Here is a 20,713-nt window from a genome sequence, read left to right as displayed (position 1 = left end):
ACCTCACAGGCATATTGCACACCAGTGTTTCATGTGTATCAGGCGTGAGAAACATAAACAGCAGTTGCTGCCTGGTTTTGCTTTGCTAAATATTTCAGTTCCCTTAATCTTTGCTTAGAGCACTATGTGGTATGATAAAAACACTTTGTAAAGGAGGTTTATTTTGAAGAGCCTGAATTTGCAACTCTCCCACCCCAGTTCTGTTTTTTTTTCTATTTTTTTAATTAAAAAAGGCAGGAGGGGAAGCTACATGCTTTAGGAAATTGAACTCTACTTTTGTATAGAGAAAAAGATAATCAAAGCAAGTGAAGAAAAAGAATGGCTTTGAATGCAAGATTCTGGGTCAGGCAGGTATTTATATAAGTGGCTAAATTCTTCATCTTAGAGTAGCCAGATCAGAAGGTAAAGATACCGAGAACTTTCACGCAGCATTTTCGGAGATTTTTTTCCCATGTCCACTCAAAATGATGAAATATTACATTGAAACTCATCTTGGTTAGCAGTGTTTTAATTTTTAATTTTACTGTCATGGCTGAGGCACTGCATATGTGCAAACTGTTGTACCTTATGCCTGGTTCAAAGATGGAAATTAAGAAAGCAAAGCGCTGTCAAAGAGCTTGGGAGGTTACCTTGGGTTCAGGAATTCAGCTGAGCAGATTTACCACAGGGTCAAGGGCTGTCTGTGACTGGCTAGGCACAGAATTATCTGGGTTGTGAGTGTTCGTAGGCAAGAATTGGCAGCATGCTTACCAGGAGAGGATACAAAGACTGTGACTACTTGTTTCACATCCAGTTGGTTAAAGATGTACCACTCCCTGAAAAGAGATTACCACCCCAAAGCTTAATTTCAGGGTAGAGGCAGACAGGATGGTTTAAGACACAAATGTGAACTGAGTCTAATCTCCCTAATTTTTTAATTTTGTGGGCTGAGTCCTGCATAAAGTTTTCTGCCTCCATATTCTGTTGTAGCCTCCAGCATTACTTGAGAGAGTTACGTTGCCAAGGAACAAAATAAATGTATTCATGGCCACATGAATTGACACCTAGAGGAAGAAAAAATTAGAGTTGGTAGTGATAGGTGGGAGCGTGAGCTGGTAAGAAGTATTCAGTATTTTGATGAGCATTTGAAATTAGATTTCTTAAGGGTTTAAGAGCTAGTCTGGGAACTGATGGGCATTTGAAGGTACAGACCCTGAAGAGGGCCTCATCTTCATAGCAGGACTGTTTAAAGTCTCTGTATTCTGCCTTCTTTGTCTAGAGTCCTTCCAGTACCACCCCTCCCATCGAGATCTGCTCTTCGCGCCTGACAAAACTGATGCGCCGCACCACTGATAAAAAGAGCGAATTCCTGAAGGCACTGAAAGATGATAGGAATGGGGAGATAACAGAGAACAGAGAATGCGACAAGCTGGATGATGTAAGATCACTGTACCCCTTGTCCCGTGTTGTCCATCCATCCTCCCCCTTCTCTCCTCATACATACACGATCATGATGTATTGAAAGAGTTGGGTACTGAAAAAAGCAGTGTGTGTAATTCAGGCTGTGGTTTAGGAAATGACTGACTTCCATCGGGCTGACACACATGCTAGCAGAGGTAGTGCAGAGCACTGAGATGAAAGGAGATGTGTAACGTGCTGAAATGCAAAAGGATAAGTAATAAATGAGGTGGAAGGGAAGGTGACAGCGAACTTAATCTAGAGTCTTGAAAGGATTCTCTCAGGGGTTGAACAATTCCATACTTTAAAGTCTTAGCTTATTTTCAAACTTCCTTGTCAAACTGCATTCACAGGAAAGCTGAACTCATTGCTTGCAAAAAGTGCAGGATAGTGGCTGAAGCCTCAGGCTTGGATCAGAACCCTGAATGTGGAAGTCTGTGGCTTAATGTGTATGTAAAGGACATCTCTAAGAGAGGAGTATTCTTGCTTTTCGTATTCTCTTTCTGAAGCCGCTGATTACAGCTTTGTAATGCCAACACTTACTCCCTTTACATCAAAGTGCAGTCTACCAAAGTGACATATCGTGTTGTCTCATCACAGATAGGTAGAAATTGCTTTTAAGCCACTGTCAGCCCAGGCTGTGTTGAAAGCACTGACTAGAGGTGAAAAGGCTTTGATTTACCCCCAAGAGCAGAAGCTTGAACTTCAAACTGTGCTGTCAGCGTGGTCTGTACACTTTACTTCTTTTTTTCTTTAGATGGAGAGCAACAGCACACCAGAACCAAAGGAAAATTGGGAAGAGAATTGCCATCAAAATGGCCTTTCTCTTCCTTTGCCAGAAGAGGGGGAAAACCTCTCTCACTCATTGGAAGCAGAACACAGGTAAGGAAATGGAAAAACAAGGTGTCTGGAGTAAGGGAGGGTGAGTCCTTGGACTGTGTGAGGAGGAAAATTATTCCAAAGAAAATTCTGGGAAGTGCACAAAGCTGGGCTAGAGGTGTGGGCTTCATTACTAGTGCTGGGCTGGGTGGAGTCTTACTGAAAGTAAAACAAGATGCTGACAGCTGAGCCAAGACTTGGCCATGGTGTGTAATTAGGTTCCTGTACTCCTCTAGTGCCACATCCTTGTGTGTTAACACTGCCTAGATATTTACCTGCCTGCATGGTGGGGCAGCGCAAACCTAGCGTGATCCTGGTTAATATGTAAGTGGATGCCCTGTGTCATGATCTGGAGTATGAAGATACACACTCACACTTCTTTTACTGTCTATACTTAGAATACTCTTGCGCTGCTTTAAATGCTGTAAATGTGGGAGAGAGTTAAGAAAGTATTTGCTTAGCATCTCAGCTTGTATCTTGTGATTAGGCAGTGTGTGAGTATCTGGTACGAGTGGATAGTAACTTTTAGAAGATCCTGAGCTAGGGTGCTGGATTGGTTGCGTCACATCTTCCTTCAGTGTCCTTGGGTAGAATTTCAAATTTCTGCTTTATTTTCTTTCTGCCAGACTAGCTATTTACCCATTGTACAGGACTGCTGGTGATTAAATATTTGTAAAAGACATTGAGTATGAAAAATGTTGGGTAAACACTAAGCGTTGTTGAAGTGGTCTGTGATACAGAAGATTCCCTGGTGAATTTGAAGTAATGTAACACAGAACCTTGTCCTTCATGGAGAAACTGTTCTCTCCTTTGCCTTTGTTCCTTTGCTTTAATTCCTGTGCCCTTTTTCCACAAATTAGGTTATTGAAAGAGATGGGATGGCAGGAATATCCTGAAAATGATGAGAATTATCTTCCCCTCACGGAGGATGAGCTCAAAGAGTTCCAAATTAAATCAGAGCAGGTATGTTTCAAACTCCTACTACTTGTGACTGTTCTTCACTCTTTCCCTTCTTACACATCTCCTGTAGTATAGAAGACAACTAATGAAACTGTAGTCCAGTTAGTTGATGACTCTACATTATCCATACAGAGCATGTGTATATACGATTAAACATATAACTGATGTCCACAGAGGATTAGGGACAGTTACTCTCCATACTCATGCTTATTTTAAAACTTGCTTTCATTTCTACAGCGAAGAAGAAACGGATTTGGGAAGAATGGATTTCTTCAGGGCCGCGGCTCCAGCCTGTTGTTCCACTGGAGAAGCACTTTTAAGACAAAGATTGAGGACTCAGACACAGAAACTAGTAGCAGTGAAACTTCAGATGACGATGCCTGAGACTGGGCACAAGAAAATTGAAATAAATAAAATCAACCCAATAAACTCAGTTCATAGTTCAACATGTGTTTGGGGTTGTATAAACTAAACAGAGTTTATTCTGTCTCCAGTCTGTTCAGTTTTTTCTTCTGTTGTTGATACTTCATGCACAAGGGAAATAATTGTATCCCAAAGAAGAGAGAAATTGGCTTCTTTAGCTTTTTCTTTTGGTTTTGCCCTAATGCTTATAGAAGTTTGTGCAGCTAGCAAATTTTGACAAAAATCCCTTGTGGGGCAGTGCACAAGTTCAGTCTTGTAAGCAGGATACCAGTGACTGACTGATCTTTGCAACAACAAGCTTCTAACAGTGCCGCCTGCATTACATAATGTCGTGCGGTAACAATGTGCTAAAACAATCATTGTCAATGACAAAATGGCTATTGAAGTTCTAATTATGTTAAATTAATGCTAATAACATGAATTTTTTATTTTATTTTTTTTTGGCGGCTCGGGGAGCTTCATCACTTAACCAGGCGTTTGTGGTTTTCTTTTTTGGGTACAGCTGTAAAATATTTGGATATAGGAATTGTTTGTGTTCTTCTTCTTGCAGCCTTGATATTCAGGGTGGATTGTAAAATATAAATTTTTTGTGAGATTTCAAAGATTAAGATTATTTTGATAACATTATTTACAGATTTAAAAAAGTGACTATCACATTGAGTCTGTATGAGGGGGAAAAACTACTGCATCAAAAATAACTAACTTGGAATAAATATTTTGCATCAGTTTGCCAATTCTAATTGTCTTTCTTATGTAAGAAAAGCTTTCCTTTAAAGGGACTTGCAACTTTGGGGTTCTGATAGCACTGGGGTTAAATAGCTGCTTCTCCCACTGTATTTTTTCCACTTGGCAAACATTGCTGTAGTGCTCAGACTGCAGAAGCTAAATTCTTCCTTTAAAAGGGGAGAGGGAAGACAATGGTGAGATGATAGCCCATGTTTGGTTTTGTCTTTTTTAAGAAAAGAAATGAAAATAATCTGAACTATCTTCCACTAAAGCAGTTTGCTTTTTTTTCCGCTTCATACAAAATAGTGAAGCTCGACTGGTCGGTGTCACTTCCTGTTCCTAGTGCAATGCTGCTGTTTCTGTTCACAACATGGCAAGGGTATGTCTGAATCCAAAGCTGTTTTCATTGAAATCTTTTTTAAAAATTCATGAAAACATTTCTATTAGATTAAAAAGGATTTTACAAACAACTCAGTTGTGGCCTAAGCTATTTCACTGTCTGTTTTAAGTTCAGCTTGTACACGAGCATTTTGGATCGGGAAGTATTTGCATGGTTGTCCACTGTTTGCAAGTTGGCTGGATGGAGTTGCACAGCAAATAAGAAATCCTGGGCTCACCGAGCTGAGGGGGAGACGGTCTGCCTTCAGCAGGGGCAGGATTTCACCATGGGTCTTGTTTTTCAATCCACTCCTGTGGATTGAAAGATGTGCAATGAAATTCTGGTGTTTAGCCATCTCTCTGCATCAGTACTCAGGGGAACATTTCTAGCTGATGTTCTCACTGTGCTTTTAGGCTCTGGGAGCTGTTGGTGGGGCCGGCCCCATGCCACTGCCCTCACTGCCAGCCCGGGCAGGGCCTGCCCAGCACCTCGGCACCTCCCTTCCCACCTTGGCAACCAAACACAGCCATAGCTGCCTCATCCTGAGCAGGTTGGTACTCCCTCACTCAGAGAAGGGCCCCAGCCCTGAGCTGGGTTCATGGGGGTGGGATTTGGGTGTTTTTCCTGCAGGGAGCCCGATGCCTGGCGCAGGAGCCTTCACCTGCCCTAGCTGCCGCATGGCGTTCAGCTCCCAGCCACTGCTGCGGGCACACCAGGAGCGGCTCTGCCTGGGGACACCGATGGACGGCGGCTCCAGGGGGGACCCCAGCAGGGCCCGGAGGCTGCAGGACCCCTCGGTACTATGAGATTGGGTCAGGCGCGGGGATGGGGACGTGGGTGAGGAAATGGGGTTCTGCTGGCGTCAGCTGGATATATCCCAGTCTGAGATGGGGCACGCTGCACCCCTCAGTGCTTAGTTTGGGAAAGACAGAAAAGTTTATGGTATTAAGCACTTTTTTTTGCCTTCTTGTTTACCTCCCTGAGGTTGGGATGCCCCAGCATGGAGACCGCGCCGAGCAGCGCCACCTCCTCCTGCTTTCTGGGCTCCCTCCTGCTATATTGGGACCACGGGGGCCGGGGCAAGCCCGGGGGGCACCCCTGGGGGACATCCTCACACCCCGTGAGAGGGCCCTGCTCCGGGCCACCGAGCCCCGTGTCCGCAGCCCCCAGCAACCCCCAGCCAGCAGGCTGAAGAAGGAGGTGAGCTCACCCACACGGGGTGCAGGCTTTGTCCCCAGCTTTGTCCCCAGCCCCGTGGGGCTCCTGACTCCCCCTGTGCCTCAGGGAGAGCCCAGCCAGGGGCACCCGCGGGCACCAGAGCTGCTGGAAGCCCACAAACACCACGTGGCCGAAATCCGGGCCAAGACACAGCAGCTGGAGCAGCAGCGAGCAGGTAGGCACTGGTGGAGGTTTTGGGGTGATGGGGCTGTGGTTCGTGGGGTGACCCGTCCTGCCCCCCCGCAGGGCTGTGCCAGCGCCTGGCGCTGCTGGCGGAGGAGCAGCTGCGGCCAAAGCCAAGGCGAGCCCCAGAGGTGCTGCAGGGTGAGGCCGGGCACCCATACGGAGGGTGAGTCCCAGCTGGGGCGAGCAGGGCTCAGCACCCCTCCAGGGGAAGCACCCAGGCTGCTCCCCAAAAAGGCTCCCAGTTGCTCCCAGTTTCCCCGTTTCCACCCCAGGCCCACCCTCCTGCCGCCCGTGGGGCCGCTCGCTGCTGAGGCCAGGTGAGAGCCGAGGGTGGGCGGGCGCCCAGCGGAGCCCCCACCCCATCTGACAGCGGTGCCGTGGCAGGGCCCTGACGCTGTCCTATCTGCGCAGCGGTGGCCACGACGCGGCCATCCTGGCCCAGCTGCTCGACCTCCAGGTGGAGGCCACGGCGCTGGAGAAAAGGGTCACAAAGAGGACAGGTAAGAGGCAGCCCTGATGCAGATCCCAGCCTGGGGTTGTGACCCCCTTCTGTCCCCACTGAGGCACCCCCGGCCCTGCCAGCAGAGCGCCCCAGGGCCTCAGGCACTCAGGACCTTGACGCGATGCTGCTGGCCGTGGAGCTGGAGAACCAGAGGCTGGAGGATGAGCTCCGGGCACTGAAGGTCCGGCAGGCGAGGCGAGCTGATGCCAGTAGGTGTCTGGGCGATGGGGAACCCCCTGACTGCCTCCCCACAGCACCCCACTGCCTGTGGGCTGGCAGCCAGGTGAGCACCCCGGGCCCACAGTGACGAGCTCCTGTCCCCAGGCTCGCTGGCGGCCCAGCAGCAGGCGGAGGGCCTGGCCCGGCTGCAGGCAGAGGTGGGGATGCTGAGACGCCAGGCAGAGGGGACGGGGCCGCGGGCGATCCCCCCCGTCCTCCCACCAGCCCGGGCTCTGCCGGGGTTTCTCACGGTAAGAGCATCGTCCCTGGGTGCAGAAGATCCCCTCACCTCAGCCGGGCATTTCCCAGGGAACTGATTCAGGATTTGTTCCCTTGGCTGCAGCAGGATGTATTTTCTCCCCCCCAGGTGCTGGACTGTGGGCATGATTTGCTTTGTGCCCACAGCCCCTCTTCCCATTCCCATTAACGCCAGATTTTTCCTTCCCCAGGAGGCTCCGGGACCAGCCCTGGGGCCCGGCAGCCCCTCAGCCCCCAGCCGCCTGCCCGCTGCCCCCATCCTCCCCATCGCAGCCCTGGAGGACCCCCCTCCTCCTCGGGAGCCACCAGCAGAATATGAACCGCCCCCGAGGTGAGAAGGGGACAGGGTGGGGCAGGAAATTGGGGCGTTATTAAACACCAGAGTGATAAAGGGAGGGCAAAAGCTGTTACAGCTGCGGGCTGGGGGTCAGCTGTGGAAGGGCGGTGTTTGGGGGATGTGCATTGGGCCATCCTGGGACCCAGGTGCTGGGAATTTCAGCAGCAGGGAAGGGGTGGGACGCGTTGTCAGTGCCCCCACACAAGGGTGATTTGTCCTGGCCAGCCTGGGGGACAGCAGGAGGGAAAGAGGAGCACAACTTTTCCTCCCCCCACTCCCTTTCCCTGCTGCTCACCCCTTCAGACGCATCCCCAGCCACTTTTAGGAGAAGCTTCACACGCAGTCCTCATGGCTCAAGCCAGGAAGCAGCAAAAACCACAGCAAGATTTCCTCCCGCGTGCTGGAGGCCCCGTGCTGGGTGTTTAATAAATGGCTTCCCTTGCTGCTCGTCACTTCTCAGCCTTTTTTGACAAATGTACCTGTCCCTGAGCCAGGCGCAGGCTGCGCTGTGCCCCCTCCACCACCAGGCCCTCCAAGCACAGCAGGGCAGAGCAGAACCCCTGCCCCAGCCCTGAGGATACAGAAATTCATGCCCAGCACTAAAGCACTGCAGAGTTTTGGGTCTGAGTTGTGGCCACGGCTCTGCTCTGATCCCATCCCAGGATGAACGTAATCAAATGCAGCAGTTTGCCCACAGCAAGCCAGAAGGGATGCAGGGAACACAACCTCCAGCACAAACAGCCCTGGGAAAGGCTTCAGGGCAGGGGAAGCACCACCAAGCGCTTGACCCCTGCTCCCTGTGAACAGAGGCATTGTGGCAGAGCAGAAGGGCACAGGTGCAGGTTGAGCACTGGCTGCAGGGGCCAGACAAGCTCTTATCGCACCTCCCCAACACCCCCAGGGCCAGGGGAGGTGCTACAGCAGCAGGCCAGCTTTGCCCAGGAGCTGCAAGCCCAACAGGGGCTGGGGGGAGATCTGCACCCCCAGGGCAGTGAGGAGCAGAGGGGGGAGCTTTTAAGGGGAAGGGCAAGACAATTTGCTTACAATCTTTATTGAAGTCATACAAAAGTTGCCAAAAAGTGAAAAAATACACTATATACAAAACCATTTTCCTTGTAAGGAGAGGAGTGTCCGAGGTTAAAGAATTATCATACTGTGCTTTCAACTGTAGCCCCTGATTCTGCTTGTGGCCTCTTCTCTGCCTGAAAGAAAAGAGAAGTATTGGATTTAAGAAACAGAACAATTAGTGCATTACAGCATCAATTCATGCAGCATTCACTGTTTTTGCAGTTTGAAAACAAAACTAGGCATGCTTTGCTGGTCTTCAGAGCCCAGAACTACAACAGCCGTTAACAATTGTAGCCCAGGTGAGAAATATTAAAACCCTGGAGCACTCTGCTGCACAAACAGGCCCTGTGCTGTTCAGCCCAACAAGCCCCAGAGCCCCAGCACACACATTCCCGTCCCTCCCATCAGCTGCGCAGCCTGTTATCTGCCCAGCTCACTTGGTGTCAGACACCACAGCACAACGTGCAGCCCAGCAGCTTGGAACACTCCCCCTCGTGCAGGAAACCCTGTGAAGACCAGCAGGCAATAAAACCAGCCAGGCACAAAACCACTCCTTAACAGAACAGGAAACAAACAAAAAGAAACAAACACAAGGCACCATGTCCTGACTCTACTGCCCACCTCCTCTTCCATTTTTTCTGCAACCTCCTTTCCACTGGGGGCAGCAGCAGCACCACCACCATTGACAGCCGGTTCTGGTTTAGATTTCTTAGCTTCATTGTCTCCCTGGTGAGTCTCCTCCTCTGGTTTCCTCTGAGGACAAAATTGTTTAGTCTTCACTATGGACAAATGTAAGTGTTTTTAGAAAGTTAGCATCCAGATGTCATTGCACATTATCTACTCAACCTTCACTTGCCAGATTCAAGACAAATACTTTAGTAGGATTTAACCAAAGCTCTGAAGCTTTGGCACAAAGGTCTCAATCACAAAGTATAACCAGGAGGATATTATTTCATTACTAGCATCTATAATGCTGAATTATCCTGAGTTAGGGTTTGGCAGGGGAACATGTTAACGCTGTGATTGTAAAAATCATTCCATGTAATTCCAGGCTAACATAACTGACAAGGCTGTGCCACAACACCATACAATATAAAGAACAATATCCCATGTGGGATAATTTTAGCAATATCAGAAATTGTTCTGGGGGGGAAAAGAAACAAAAACTATACATTGAGCACTAGGTTCTTTTAAAATATCTTATTTTCTTGTTAAGAGGCAATTTAGCACAGCTATACAGTTGGACTGGCTTTGGTATTTTGCAAGTCCAATTCTCCATTTCCACTTGGAAAGAAGGGAATCCAATTCAGCCTGGTTAATTGCCTTTAATTTTCAAGATCTACACACTGCCCTGCTCTTCTTGCGGGCTCTCAGCAGAGCAGGGCATTTGCTCAGAGAACTCCTCCACAAGCCACACAATTCAGCTCTGGTTAAACCAGTGTGGGTCAGGCAGGGAGCTGAACCATCACCAACTATTCTCCTGGAGGCTGGATGGTTCCCAGACTGATTAGCTCCCAGTGGAAAGGAGTTTCACACACCATCTCTTATTACTTTTAGAGTGTTTTTCTTTTTCCAGGTGTTACAGAACTAAGTTGAGAAAAAGCCTTAAGCTAAGAAATCCAACTAGAGGTTAAGCCAGGGGTACTTTAACCACCTGTTTATTCAACTCGTCATTTCTGAACTCACCTTTTTCCTGACCAGGTGAGAGATGTCTGTAACACACTGAGATGCTCCATCTGCTGCTTTTCTAACTGGAATCTATTACAAAACAATGACACATCACTAACAGCAAACAGCAATCTTTAGAGCAGTCACGAATTCTCAGCATCCATCTTTGCTCGACTTACTGTGGAAACCGAACCACTGTCTTCACTTTGTGCAAAGCCAGACGTAGTTCCAACCTTAAGAAAAGCAGAAGATAACAGCTAAGCAGCACGTTCTGCCATCTCTTCCCACAAGGCCAATGCACTAGTTTAGTAAGTTGCAGAAAACCCAACTCCATGTCTTAACTTTATATTCTGCTTCTACACTTACATACAGGATAGAAGAAAGGTTCACGTAGCGATGTAACACTCATTTAAGTCTCACATTTGACTATCATTTTTAGCCTTTAGGTATTTAATTACTCGAGAAGCCTACCAAAGTCCAGTTCAGTTTGGAGCAATTCATTTCAGCGTTTTTCCTATTAATCTTTTCAGATGTCATCTGTCTTAATTCCCTTCTTGATCTGAACTTTTCCCATCACTGGTTTACTTCAAATCTCACTGAAAGGATGTTTGCTTGAAAGGCAACAGCAGGATGTACTCACCAGAGTCGCTTTCAGTGCCAGCTCAGCTACTCTTGCACTCTTTTGAGACTCCTTTGAATCCTCTATCTTTTCTTTGATTTCAGGGAGAAGTCCTTTTAATTCTTCGATCTCCTTCTCATCTTCAGGGGACCCACTTTCTGACTTCTTTATTCGTTCAGTAAGCATTGCTAGAACGACATAGTTATTAGGGCAAAAACCCCTCCACACCAAGTCCCTGTTCGGTTATCAGTTCCCAGAGGCAAGTGCCCACCAGCAGGTGCTGTTTGGCTGTTCAGACGTTAGGCTGGGCTGTTACCAAACGTTCGAATGACAAGGTAATAAGCAGACGTAATTGCTGGCAGGGCAATTAACAAAGTCAGTTCTGATTTGGGAAAGCTCTCTGTTGGGCTAGGCAATTTCGGACATCCACTCACCCATTCTCTTGTCGATGACTTCTACGGATTTGCCAAACTGCAGCACCGCCTCGTCGAACTGGCTGTTGTAGTGGTAGGCCAGGGCCAGCTGGTAGTGGCTTTCGGCAAGCAGGCGGTCGTGAGCCTCCAGGTACTTCTGCTGCAGGGCCAGACAGGCCTGGAACTCCTCTATAGCCTGCACATAGTTTTCTATAGGAGCAAGCCATACGGTCTTTACAAACAAGATGCATTTATCTAAGCACCATCCACACCCTTATTCAGTTACTACGTATTTTATTCCACTTCTTTAAGTCCAAGAAGAGAAGTAGCAGGGAATGTAAGCTGAGCTCAGCGACAGGCTGCTCTCCTGTTGGCAGGTGACAGCGCTCACAGTCCAACACTGCCATCCCCTCATAAAAAGATCGAGTCCATTTTCTCGAGGTGCTTTGTCTATTTACAATACCACAATAAACTAAACAGGCAAGCTAAAACCTGCCACACTAATCCTGCTGTTTTACCTATCAGTTGAATATAACCAGGCAGAACTGCAGCTGAGCTGGAGGTGAGTGGTCCCCTGCCACCTTCCAGTCCAGCACCCCACTGACACAAAACACAACCCTCACTGTAACCCTTGTCCAGAATCCTGTCACATTATTTCCAATGATGACACATTTTATTTAACAAGATCAAATACAAAACAAACATGTTTTCAAGTGAAGGGCAGACAGACATGTTAGAAGGCACAAACCTGCAGCTTGCTACCTGTTTTCCTGGTGCATCAGGGTCTTTCCCAGCTGCACCACACCATTTTAGGAAGTCTAAAATCATCAGCCATTTATTCGCAGTCTTTACGTTCCAGAAGTGGCTTGGCACGTGACACTTCCCTCTGAGCTCAGTGACTGAGTACTTCCATAAGGAAAGAGTCTTTCCCAATTTCTGAAGCTAACCAAGCCCTGCCTATGAAACAGCCTCGTGCTCTGCTCTAACACCTGCTCTTACTCAACTCTTCCTCCTGCTCTTCTGGAATAGCACGGAATACCTGTTTAAGGAACTCACTTGTTCATCCATTGATTAAAAAGGCTTCTCGTGAGGCTGTACTATTATAATTAGAAAAAATATGTGCCTCTTCGTCTTATCAGACTGCAGTCACCTCTACTCATTCTGAAGTATGAAATAGGAAGTGACAAAATGAAACCCAGCACTTGATAGGTAAGAATTAGCACTGCTTACCAGATTCAATGCTGACTTCTCCTAGCTTTAGATGAGCCTGAGCTGCATGGAGCTGAGCTTCTTTTGTTTCTTTTCTAAATCAAGAAAAAAAAACATTTCCATGAGAACACCTAAATACCTAGCATTATGCTTACACCGCCTCCCAGCTCCCTCCCACTCTCTCACAGACAACCAAATTGCAGATTCAGTTTTTACCTCTTGTAGATGACTTTCGCTAACTCCAGCATGTCCCAGGCTAGCTCAAGATTTCCAATTTCTTCCTCCTCACTTTCCTGTAAAGACTAGAAACGCACGTTTACGTTGTTAGTTGATACGGCCTTTCCCCTCTGCTTCCCAGAAATAACAGGGCACCAAGCACCAATATTATCCTGAGAGTAAGACTGAGGTTTAAGTTGCTATTAAGATAAGCTAATCACTATAGGTTCCTTTTTTTTTCCTCAAATGCTTTTGAGCTCCATTAGAGTAGTCTGAGGCAGAGATATTCTGTTTAAGACAGGTGCCTATCATGCTTCACACCATTCAGATAGGGCTCAGATTTCTTCAACATGAAATGCTCCATCAAGCTAACTCCTCAGATTCAAGCAGCACAACACTTCCCAGTGAATTCCCCATCTTAATCATGACTTATTGGACTGGGTGCACTCGATGCGTACAGTGAGACAACAGCAGAACAAACCAACACAGAACTGTTTCGAGTAAGTAGCTTCAGTGACAAACTAAAGCAGCCCTCCCTGCTGAAGCCCACCCCTGCACCTACCGGGCTGCATCACTGGTCTATAGACTGCAAGAATTTGTTTCAGTGTTAGTTAAATAAGCACAAGTTCACAGAAAAAAAAAATGAACAAGATCCTACAATACAGACTATGCGTAACGATGCTCTTTCCTTCAGCAATGCTGGTTTCTAAACAGAAGTGATTTCCTGCACAGGACTAAATGAAACACAAGTGAGCTTTTACAAACTTAAAAGGGACATTTAGACAGACATCACTCCTTCAAGAGCACCAATATCAGAGCTCAGCAGCCTCACCTTGTCTTCCACTGTCAATTCATTCTCCTTATCATCTTCAGCTTTGTCATTTTCTTTATCTTCTTCCTCAGATTCTTCTGTTTCTAGAAGGAAAGTAGATGAATGAGAACGCTTGCTGTTACGATGCTTCCTTCACATGGAGCCAGGCAGAATATTTTATCCTTCCAGGGAGAGGTTAGAAGTGGGATGTGAGAAGGGCACAGGTACCACTAGATTCCCAGCAGCAGCCATCTTGCTGAATTGTGAGCGCTGTAGGCTAAGGTAGTTCAAGGCAACCTTAGTCCTTGCTTTAAGTTTAACTTCGTACTAGAACGGAAACTCACCTAGAATTCAGTTCTCACCAATTGTGAACCCCCACTGAAGCCGTGGGATCCTGAGCAGCCCCGGAGGCACTGGTCAGTTGCTGGACTTCATGCTACAGATAACAAACAAGCGCTTCCAGCAAGATAGCTGCCAAGCTGCGTACAGATGAGACCATTTCTGAATTCTCACTCCTCGTTTCAGTCCTTTCACAGGACAAGAAAGAGCAGGTCACTCTTCTCTGGGTTTGCATTTCAGTCACTGTGGCCAGACACCTTTCTAGGCACTGCTTCCCCTCTCGGCATTCAGCACGAGCCCTCTCAGCACACAGAACTGTTCGGTCTGAACACTCGCCACTCCTCAGCAAGGCTGAGTTGCTGACAAGCCAAGCTGCAATGATCAGTTTATTGATTAACTTGGCCCACAGAAGGCAGTGGCCTTCTAAGACCACGCATGTCCCACTTTGGCAAAGCGCACACGTTTCTGCCAGGCAACTTAACGTAATCCTGACAACAGCCATAATGCAGCAGGGAAGCAGAATGGCAGAAAAAAATGCTAGGCAGCTGGAAGACTGCACTAGATGCAATAAGCCTTCAAGTCCCAGGGCAAATTAAGTTTAGGTTCACCGGCCAAATTGTCACTTTTAATTACTACCAGAAAGACTCTAATGGAAAGTCCCTTCCCTACCCTCTGAAAAGTAAATTTACCATCTTGTTTTGCATTCAGCTGTTCTCATTTTCCTGCTCCACTGTTTTTAAAATAAAATACGGTTATAACCAGAGGCAATGTGTGCTTCAAGTTATTTGGAGGTTAGTGCAGTAAACCCAGACGCATGCAAGTGAACATCCATTCAGTATTCTCCACCAGCCCAGCCATCACTTACAGATCTCACAGGGCTGTAAGTTTGCTTTAAGGCAAGATTTGCTTTGCAGTTAGTTAAGCGTTAGTCTAGAGAAAACCAAGACTATTCACTGTTCCTTGAAACTTTACCGAAACCAGTTACTTGGATATAAAGTCCCCAGGAGCCCCTTTACAGTGCCTTTTCCTTATTCTAAGGCAAACAGAAAATTCTGAATGGAACACTTTACCCAGTGTTAGCCAAATCCATCAAGTCAGCCACCCACAAGTACTTTTCTCCTCACTGTTACCTTCTCCCTCTTCCATCTGGTCATCTTTCTCTTCTTTCTCTACCTTAGCACCTTCACCCTCTTCCATCAGGTCATCTTTCTTTTCCTCTTTCTCTACCTTAGCTGCTACTTCAGCCTTTTCTTCCACGTCATTAGATGGTTCCTTGCCCTCTGCGGGCACCGGTTCCTTTGAGGACTCTGTCTCTTTAGGTTCAGCTGGTTTCTCTTCTGTAGCTGGCTCTTTCTCCTCCACCTTCTTCTGCTCAGCTGCCTCTGCCTGCCCTTCTGCAGCTTCTTTCTGCTCCACAGTGACGGCTGCCTGCCCTTCTGCTGTCACTTCTTGTGACAACGCATTCTCTTCCACAGCTGCCTCTGCCTGCCCTTCTATAGCCTCTCCCTTTTTGACGGCTGCCTCTTTTTCTGTTGCTTCTGTCATCTGCTCTCCTGCCTCTCCCTTCTCTTCCACAGGTGCTTCTGTAGACTTAGCCTCTTCCACAGCTGCCTTTGGCTCCTTGTCCGACACTTCTGTCGTTCTGTCCTTCTCCTCCGTTGCCTCTGCTACCTCTTCATGCGTTGTGTTCTGCTCTTTTTCCACTGCTTTCTCTTCCACAGCTGCCTCCTCTTTTGTAGTTGTCTTTTCCACAGCCATCTGCTGCCTTTGTTCTTCTGAAGTTAATTCTTTTTCCGCAGAAGCCTCTGTCTTCTCTTTAGTCTCTTCTACCTTTATGTCCATGTCAGTCGCTTCTTCCCTTGGCTTTTCTTCCGTTCCGTCTTCCATTTCCACATCCTCCGTTTTGACTTCCTTCTCAGCTAGTACTGGAGCTCCTTCTGTAGACTTCTTGGCCTCTTCTTTTTCCCCCATGGCGTTATATACCTGTTCTCTCAACTCCTCCCTTGCTTCTTCTACATGATTGAGGAAGCATAAACATTTCTCCGAGTTTAGTGACAGACATTAACGGGCACTGACAACACCACCCTCAGACCCTCAGCCAGCGTGTTGGTTTGTCATCGAGTTAAATGACGCTCCTAAAAACTTCCTTTTCACAACACAAGCTATTAGGATGCAACCAACAAAGTCGGACTAAGCAAACCCCTTCCCCTTCCCCAGACTGAATTATTGCAAGCGGCCGCTCAAGCAGTGTGCAGTTTTGCGCGCTAGCATTTTTAGTCACAGCTAAGCAAGAGATGCCAGTGCTTTAAGAGTCTGGATCGACAGAATCCCTGCATTACCTCCAGCTGCAGGTAGGAAAACATAGTTACCATCCTTGGAGTTCATTTACAGACTGAGCTGTCCTGCTACAGACACTGTACTGCCACAAGGTTACGAAGCAGTTCAAGTTGACTGTGAAGCTCAAGGAAGCCTGAGCGCAGTGCTTCAGGACACAGACATCTGGTGACCCTTCACACACGCTTATGCAGTCAGTTCCTCGTAGAGGTTTGGGAGGTTTTGTTCAATCTTTAAGCAAGATTAGAAGAACAAAAGTCCGTTCTGGCTGCTAGGAGTTTGAACAAAATGCTTCTGACTACCTGGGATGCCAATACTCAGCACGTGGACCATTTAGACAAGAAAATGCAGCTCGGTACCTCCACGGCACGACCAACAGCTTTACATACCATCAGCAGCCGGTAAGGCGGAATCATCTTCAGCTTTCTCTCCTTCCTCTTCAACCTGCACCCCTTCTAAGGCATTTCCCAATACACCGTTTTCCATTCTAAAGGGAATAAGAGGTTGTTATCCCTTGGCTCCTGTTATTACTCCTCTTTAACTGTGGAAGCTACAACACCATGGCCCGTTCCACCCAGCATAACTCTGCACATGAGGCTCTAGCACAACCCTGCCTATACGAGGACAAAGCTTTTACCCCAGCCAGACTCCTGCTCTGGATGCCTGACACGCTGCATGCTTCCATGACAGTAACAGGTGCTTAGAAGATAAGCCTACTAACATCATAAATAACATTTCCCTCCAGAGAAGTATGGATATTTGTCAAATGGTTCCTAAAAAAACGCAGCTACTACAAAGCATTGCTTAAATAACAGCAAACAAGCCACAGCACATAGTACCTATATTACTTTGAAATGTTTTTCTGCCAGAAGCTTTATTTCTGATACCATTTTTCACTCTCAAAATTGAGTTTTACAGCCTCTTAAGACAGTCACTCCTATTTCTTCGGAAAAGATGCACACCCATTACTGTTCAGCTATAAACCACCTGAAGGAAGTGTACCATACATTTAAGGACAGGCACCGTACGTGAGCAACTGGTAGCATACCTTGCCAACTCCAGGAGAGATTTTCCATAATAAAAAAAAGCTTCTGCACACTCATCCGCTGTCTCACCATATTTTTTACCCCTACAAAAGTAATGAAGCATTATTTGCCTCTGCTGGTTTTTGGAGGTTTTGATACTGAACTTTAAAGCTAAGAATTCCTGGACAAGAAGAATCAGTTTCCTAAGCTCATCTTCCATTTTTGAACATTGGATGGATGCCCCTCTCACTTATTTAGAGCTGTATCTCAGAAGCATCCAGCAAAGCAAGTTAATCTAAAAACGCAAGACTTATCACCCTCAGGGACTGATCAAGACTAGCAAAGAACGGGCAAGTTACACGACTCCTTTATTTTCACATTAACAGGCTACGTCAGAACTATGTAAGGCAAAATAAAATATCAAATCCTTTTTCCTTCCTAGAGAACTGCATTATCAATTATTATCATTATAAAAGCTGTCCCAGTTACACGGCAACTACAGTATTGTCCTACACCTAAGCACTCTCCTCAGTTGTGTTATAAATATAGCAACATACATAATGTAAAAACCTAAATCTCGTATGAACCACGTCAGTGTAGTCAACCTGAAAGCCAGCCCTTACAAAAACACACAAAACATTTTACTACTTACAGCAAGCTTGCAGCTTCCTGGAACGCATTAACAGCAGCTGGAATATTTCCCATTACCAAGTGTTTCTGTCCTAAACCCAATAGTTTCTTGGATTCTCCATCCACATCCATACTAGGAGAAAATCAGATGCAGGATTGTTAGTTTCCATAGTAATGAGAAAAGTACACGTCGGATTCATACCCAGCTCTCAAGACCTAGGCAGCTCAGTTTAAGTGAGCTGCAGACATTAACGTGACTGGCAGCACCGTAATTTTATTTTGAAGTCTGGACCACCTTCTGGTTTTGATGGTTAAGGACAAATAGGTTAATTCTAATAAATACTGGAAGAAGTGGCTGTCAGACACAGGCATGGCAAAGGAGGCTCAATACCAGGGGGCTGCACAGCAGTGTAACAGTGCTGCACAGGGCTTTGCCGGCTGCAAGAAGAGAAGAATAAGTGCAGGTTATGGCTTCTGACGATGCACCTGAGGAGACAGATGGATGCGAACCTTGGTTTTGGCTCAGCACCCCTCAAGCAGGGTGCTGCAGAGGGCACCTGTACCTCACGGCGGGACGTGAGGAGATGCCCACAGGGCAGCAGGACAAGGACAGCCACACACCCACGACCTCCCTCTCAAGGTGCCAGCAGCATCCTTAGCCTCACTCACCCGTCTGCTTTGTCGGCGGAGGTGGAGGGGGCGGCCAGTTCCTCTTCCATCCTGCAAGGGACAGGAGGAGCGGGGCGTCAGCATCGCCACAGCGGGGCTGAGGTGTGAGGCCGGGGGCCATAGCGGTGCCCAGACACCGCCGCCACCCCTCAGCGTTTTGGGGAGAGCGACAAGGTGTGGGGGTTAGTTATCGATTTATTTAAGCGTTAAGTCAGAGAGCGAGGGTTATTTATTTGTGTGTGTTATTTATTTAGATAAGAGAATGAGGGTTATTTATTTACGTGTGTTAGGTCAGAGACTGAGGGTTATTTGCATGCGTTAAGTCGAAGATTGAGGGTTATTTACTGATGTATTTATATGCATGAAGTCGAAGACTGAGCGTTATTTACTCATTTATATGCATTAAGTCCCAGACTGAGGGTTGTTTACATATTTACGTGTGTTAAGTCAAAGGCTGAGGGCTGTTTACCCGTTTATTTGTGCTAAATCAAAGACCGAGAGTTGTTTATCCGCGTTAAACCCAAGTCTGGGGGCTGCTCACTCATTTATTTGCGCTAAACCATGCTCTGATCGCTGTTTATTTGTTTATTGCCGCCAGAGCAGGGCCGCTGCCCGTCCCCTCACAGACAATGGCCCCTTCCCGCCTCACCGCCGCCCCGCCCCCGCCCTTGGCGCCAAACCCCGCCGGCGGCTCCTCACGGGCTGCCGGCCCCGCGCCACGTGACCGCTCCCCCCCCCCTTCCCCGACCCTCTCCGGGCAGGCTCAGCGGCGTCGGCTGCCCCCAACAAAGATGGCCGCGGCCGCGCGCGGGTCACGTGGTGCCTCGGCGCGAGCCGAGCGGGCCCAGCTGGCCGCGGCGGAGCGGGCCGGCACGTACCACCGCCCGCGGGGGGGGGGGGGGGGGGCACACAGGGGGAGGTGAGGGGGCACCGGGCCCAGCCAGCACCCCCTAAGCCACACGCTCACCCCCCCCCCCCGCCTCAAGGAAGCTCGCCCGCCGCCCCCAGCCCCCCCGTTGCTCTGTGAGGCGCACGGGAAGCGGCCCCCCTCACCCCCGCCGCCCCCCCCCCCCTCCTCCCGGCGCACCGCACGCGCGCAGCGGGCCCGGGGCCGGCCCTACCTAGTCGGGGAGGCCGACGCGGGCTCGACGCAAGGGGCGGCGGCGACGGCCGAGGATTGCATAGAAGCTGCTGGAGACAGGGGCGGCGGCGGCAGAGTGCAGACCCCTACCCCTCCGGCCGCCTATATACCTCCCAGGACACGCCCCGGCCCGCCTCGCGGCGCGCGCACGCAGCCTCCGGACTACAGCTCCCAGCATGCCGCGCGCCCACCCTCCGCCCGGCACTCAGGGCGCCGGCGCGCGAGGCTCGCTGGGAAATGTAGTCCCGAGAGGCGGCTGCCGCCGCTGCGCCGCGCTGCCCGCTGGGAAGTGTAGTGCGGAGCGAGGCGGGGAGGAGCGAAGGGAACGGGGTTCCGGCTGCCGCGGGGCGTGCTGGGAATTGTAGTCCGGGCCGCGGGGCGGACATCTTGCGAGTGAAATTACCTCAGGAATAAAATCACCTCAGGGAAAGCACAGCACGGACTGCGCTCCCCTCAGGGCGAAAATGGCCCGTCGGGTAGAGGCCTGACCCTGCTGTAACGGCTTTCTGGGCTGAGCAGAACCCAGCAGGGTTAGGAAACAGCAGGCACAGAAACTTTTCACATTTCACATAAAGATCACAGCAAGCAATAAACAAACTTGTTCCATCTGGCTGCACAGCATAAGGCCCAGGAGAGAAAACACTTGCAGAGACATTACACTTGAGGTGGATACACGGTTGTAACACAGACCTAGAGTAAAAGAGGTTATCCAAACTAAAACGATCTCATTCTTTCATTTTTGAGCTATCTGAATACAGAGGATTATTCTTCTGTTTGTTAGTGCTATGGGAAACGTAACAAATAATTGCTCTTTATTTCACTTACGGTCAATTAAGCTTTCTTTGTCCAGCAGCAAAACAGAAGTCATGCCCGCAACCATCTCCAAGTGGCAGCAGATCTGAAAGAGTCCCTTTGTTTTAATTCTGAGAGCCCTTTACAAACCCTTCCCTTGCTGCCATGCCTGCACCAAGGCAGGCGAGCATCCACCCTATTTTACAGGTAGAGAAACCCAAAACAAAGTATTAAATAACGCTGCTAAGGCCACAG

At 48.4% G+C, this 20,713-nt stretch overlaps 3 protein-coding genes across 6 annotated transcripts in view; 2 read left to right on the top strand and 1 right to left on the bottom strand.

Annotated features, from left to right (window-relative positions):
- GPBP1L1 (GC-rich promoter binding protein 1 like 1) overlaps nt 1-4,433 on the top strand; it is a 32,116-nt gene extending 27,683 nt beyond the window's left edge. Inside the window, exons 9-12 of the mRNA XM_038183173.2 lie at nt 1,259-1,417; nt 2,195-2,319; nt 3,177-3,279; nt 3,514-4,433. Coding sequence (XP_038039101.1) covers nt 1,259-1,417; nt 2,195-2,319; nt 3,177-3,279; nt 3,514-3,660 — 534 coding nt within the window. The 3' untranslated portion in view covers nt 3,661-4,433. The remainder of the gene's footprint in view (nt 1-1,258; nt 1,418-2,194; nt 2,320-3,176; nt 3,280-3,513) is intronic.
- A 543-nt stretch (nt 4,434-4,976) lies between these two features.
- On the top strand, nt 4,977-7,976 carry LOC110351500 (uncharacterized). The gene is made up of 9 exons (XM_072042005.1): nt 4,977-5,601; nt 5,789-6,004; nt 6,089-6,197; nt 6,269-6,371; nt 6,481-6,708; nt 6,794-6,919; nt 7,035-7,180; nt 7,379-7,518; nt 7,828-7,976. Exons 6-9 carry the CDS (start codon nt 6,832-6,834, stop codon nt 7,847-7,849), a joined length of 396 nt encoding a protein of 131 aa, XP_071898106.1. The 5' UTR covers nt 4,977-5,601; nt 5,789-6,004; nt 6,089-6,197; nt 6,269-6,371; nt 6,481-6,708; nt 6,794-6,831; the 3' UTR covers nt 7,850-7,976.
- A 583-nt stretch (nt 7,977-8,559) lies between these two features.
- Nucleotides 8,560-19,821, bottom strand: NASP (nuclear autoantigenic sperm protein). Of its 4 annotated transcripts, none has more exons than XM_027463195.3 (15): nt 19,647-19,820; nt 18,526-18,576; nt 17,879-17,989; nt 17,250-17,330; nt 16,591-16,688; nt 14,998-15,879; nt 13,550-13,632; nt 12,718-12,803; nt 12,523-12,596; nt 11,314-11,502; nt 10,901-11,067; nt 10,440-10,493; nt 10,279-10,350; nt 9,214-9,345; nt 8,560-8,726 (listed from the first exon to the last, which is right to left on the bottom strand). In XM_027463195.3, the coding sequence occupies exons 1-15, from the start codon at nt 19,706-19,708 to the stop codon at nt 8,673-8,675; spliced, it is 2,196 nt and encodes a 731-aa protein (XP_027318996.1). In that variant the 5' UTR covers nt 19,709-19,820; the 3' UTR covers nt 8,560-8,672. The 4 variants fall into 4 exon arrangements, with proteins under 4 accessions (XP_027318996.1, XP_071898100.1, XP_027318997.1 ...); XM_072041999.1 differs by lacking the exon at nt 19,647-19,820 and adding an exon at nt 18,995-19,184; XM_027463196.3 differs by lacking the exon at nt 9,214-9,345 and having other exon boundaries at nt 19,647-19,821.
- Nucleotides 19,822-20,713: the final 892 nt, after the last annotated feature.

This window comes from Anas platyrhynchos, chromosome 8 (genome assembly GCF_047663525.1).
Source record: "Anas platyrhynchos isolate ZD024472 breed Pekin duck chromosome 8, IASCAAS_PekinDuck_T2T, whole genome shotgun sequence".
Classification (NCBI taxonomy): domain Eukaryota; kingdom Metazoa; phylum Chordata; class Aves; order Anseriformes; family Anatidae; genus Anas; species Anas platyrhynchos.
Note: the sequence above shows the minus strand (reverse complement) of the source record. Positions and strands in the feature narration are given on the sequence as shown.

Excerpts from the sequence above, each read along its gene's own strand:
- LOC110351500 (XM_072042005.1), top strand. The coding sequence starts at position 6,832 with ATGCTGCTGGCCGTGGAGCTGGAGAACCAGAGGCTGGAGGATGAGCTC. Across the intron at positions 7,181-7,378 it reads CTCTGCCGGGGTTTCTCACG|GAGGCTCCGGGACCAGCCCT; the intron begins GTAAGAGCATCG and ends TTCCTTCCCCAG. Across the intron at positions 7,519-7,827 it reads GAATATGAACCGCCCCCGAG|ACGCATCCCCAGCCACTTTT; the intron begins GTGAGAAGGGGA and ends TCACCCCTTCAG.
- NASP (XM_027463195.3), bottom strand. The coding sequence starts at position 19,708 with ATGCAATCCTCGGCCGTCGCCGCCGCCCCTTGCGTCGAGCCCGCGTCG. Across the intron at positions 11,068-11,313 it reads AGTCATCGACAAGAGAATGG|CAATGCTTACTGAACGAATA; the intron begins GTGAGTGGATGT and ends ATGTCGTTCTAG. Across the intron at positions 9,346-10,278 it reads CTCACCTGGTCAGGAAAAAG|AGGAAACCAGAGGAGGAGAC; the intron begins GTGAGTTCAGAA and ends TTTTGTCCTCAG.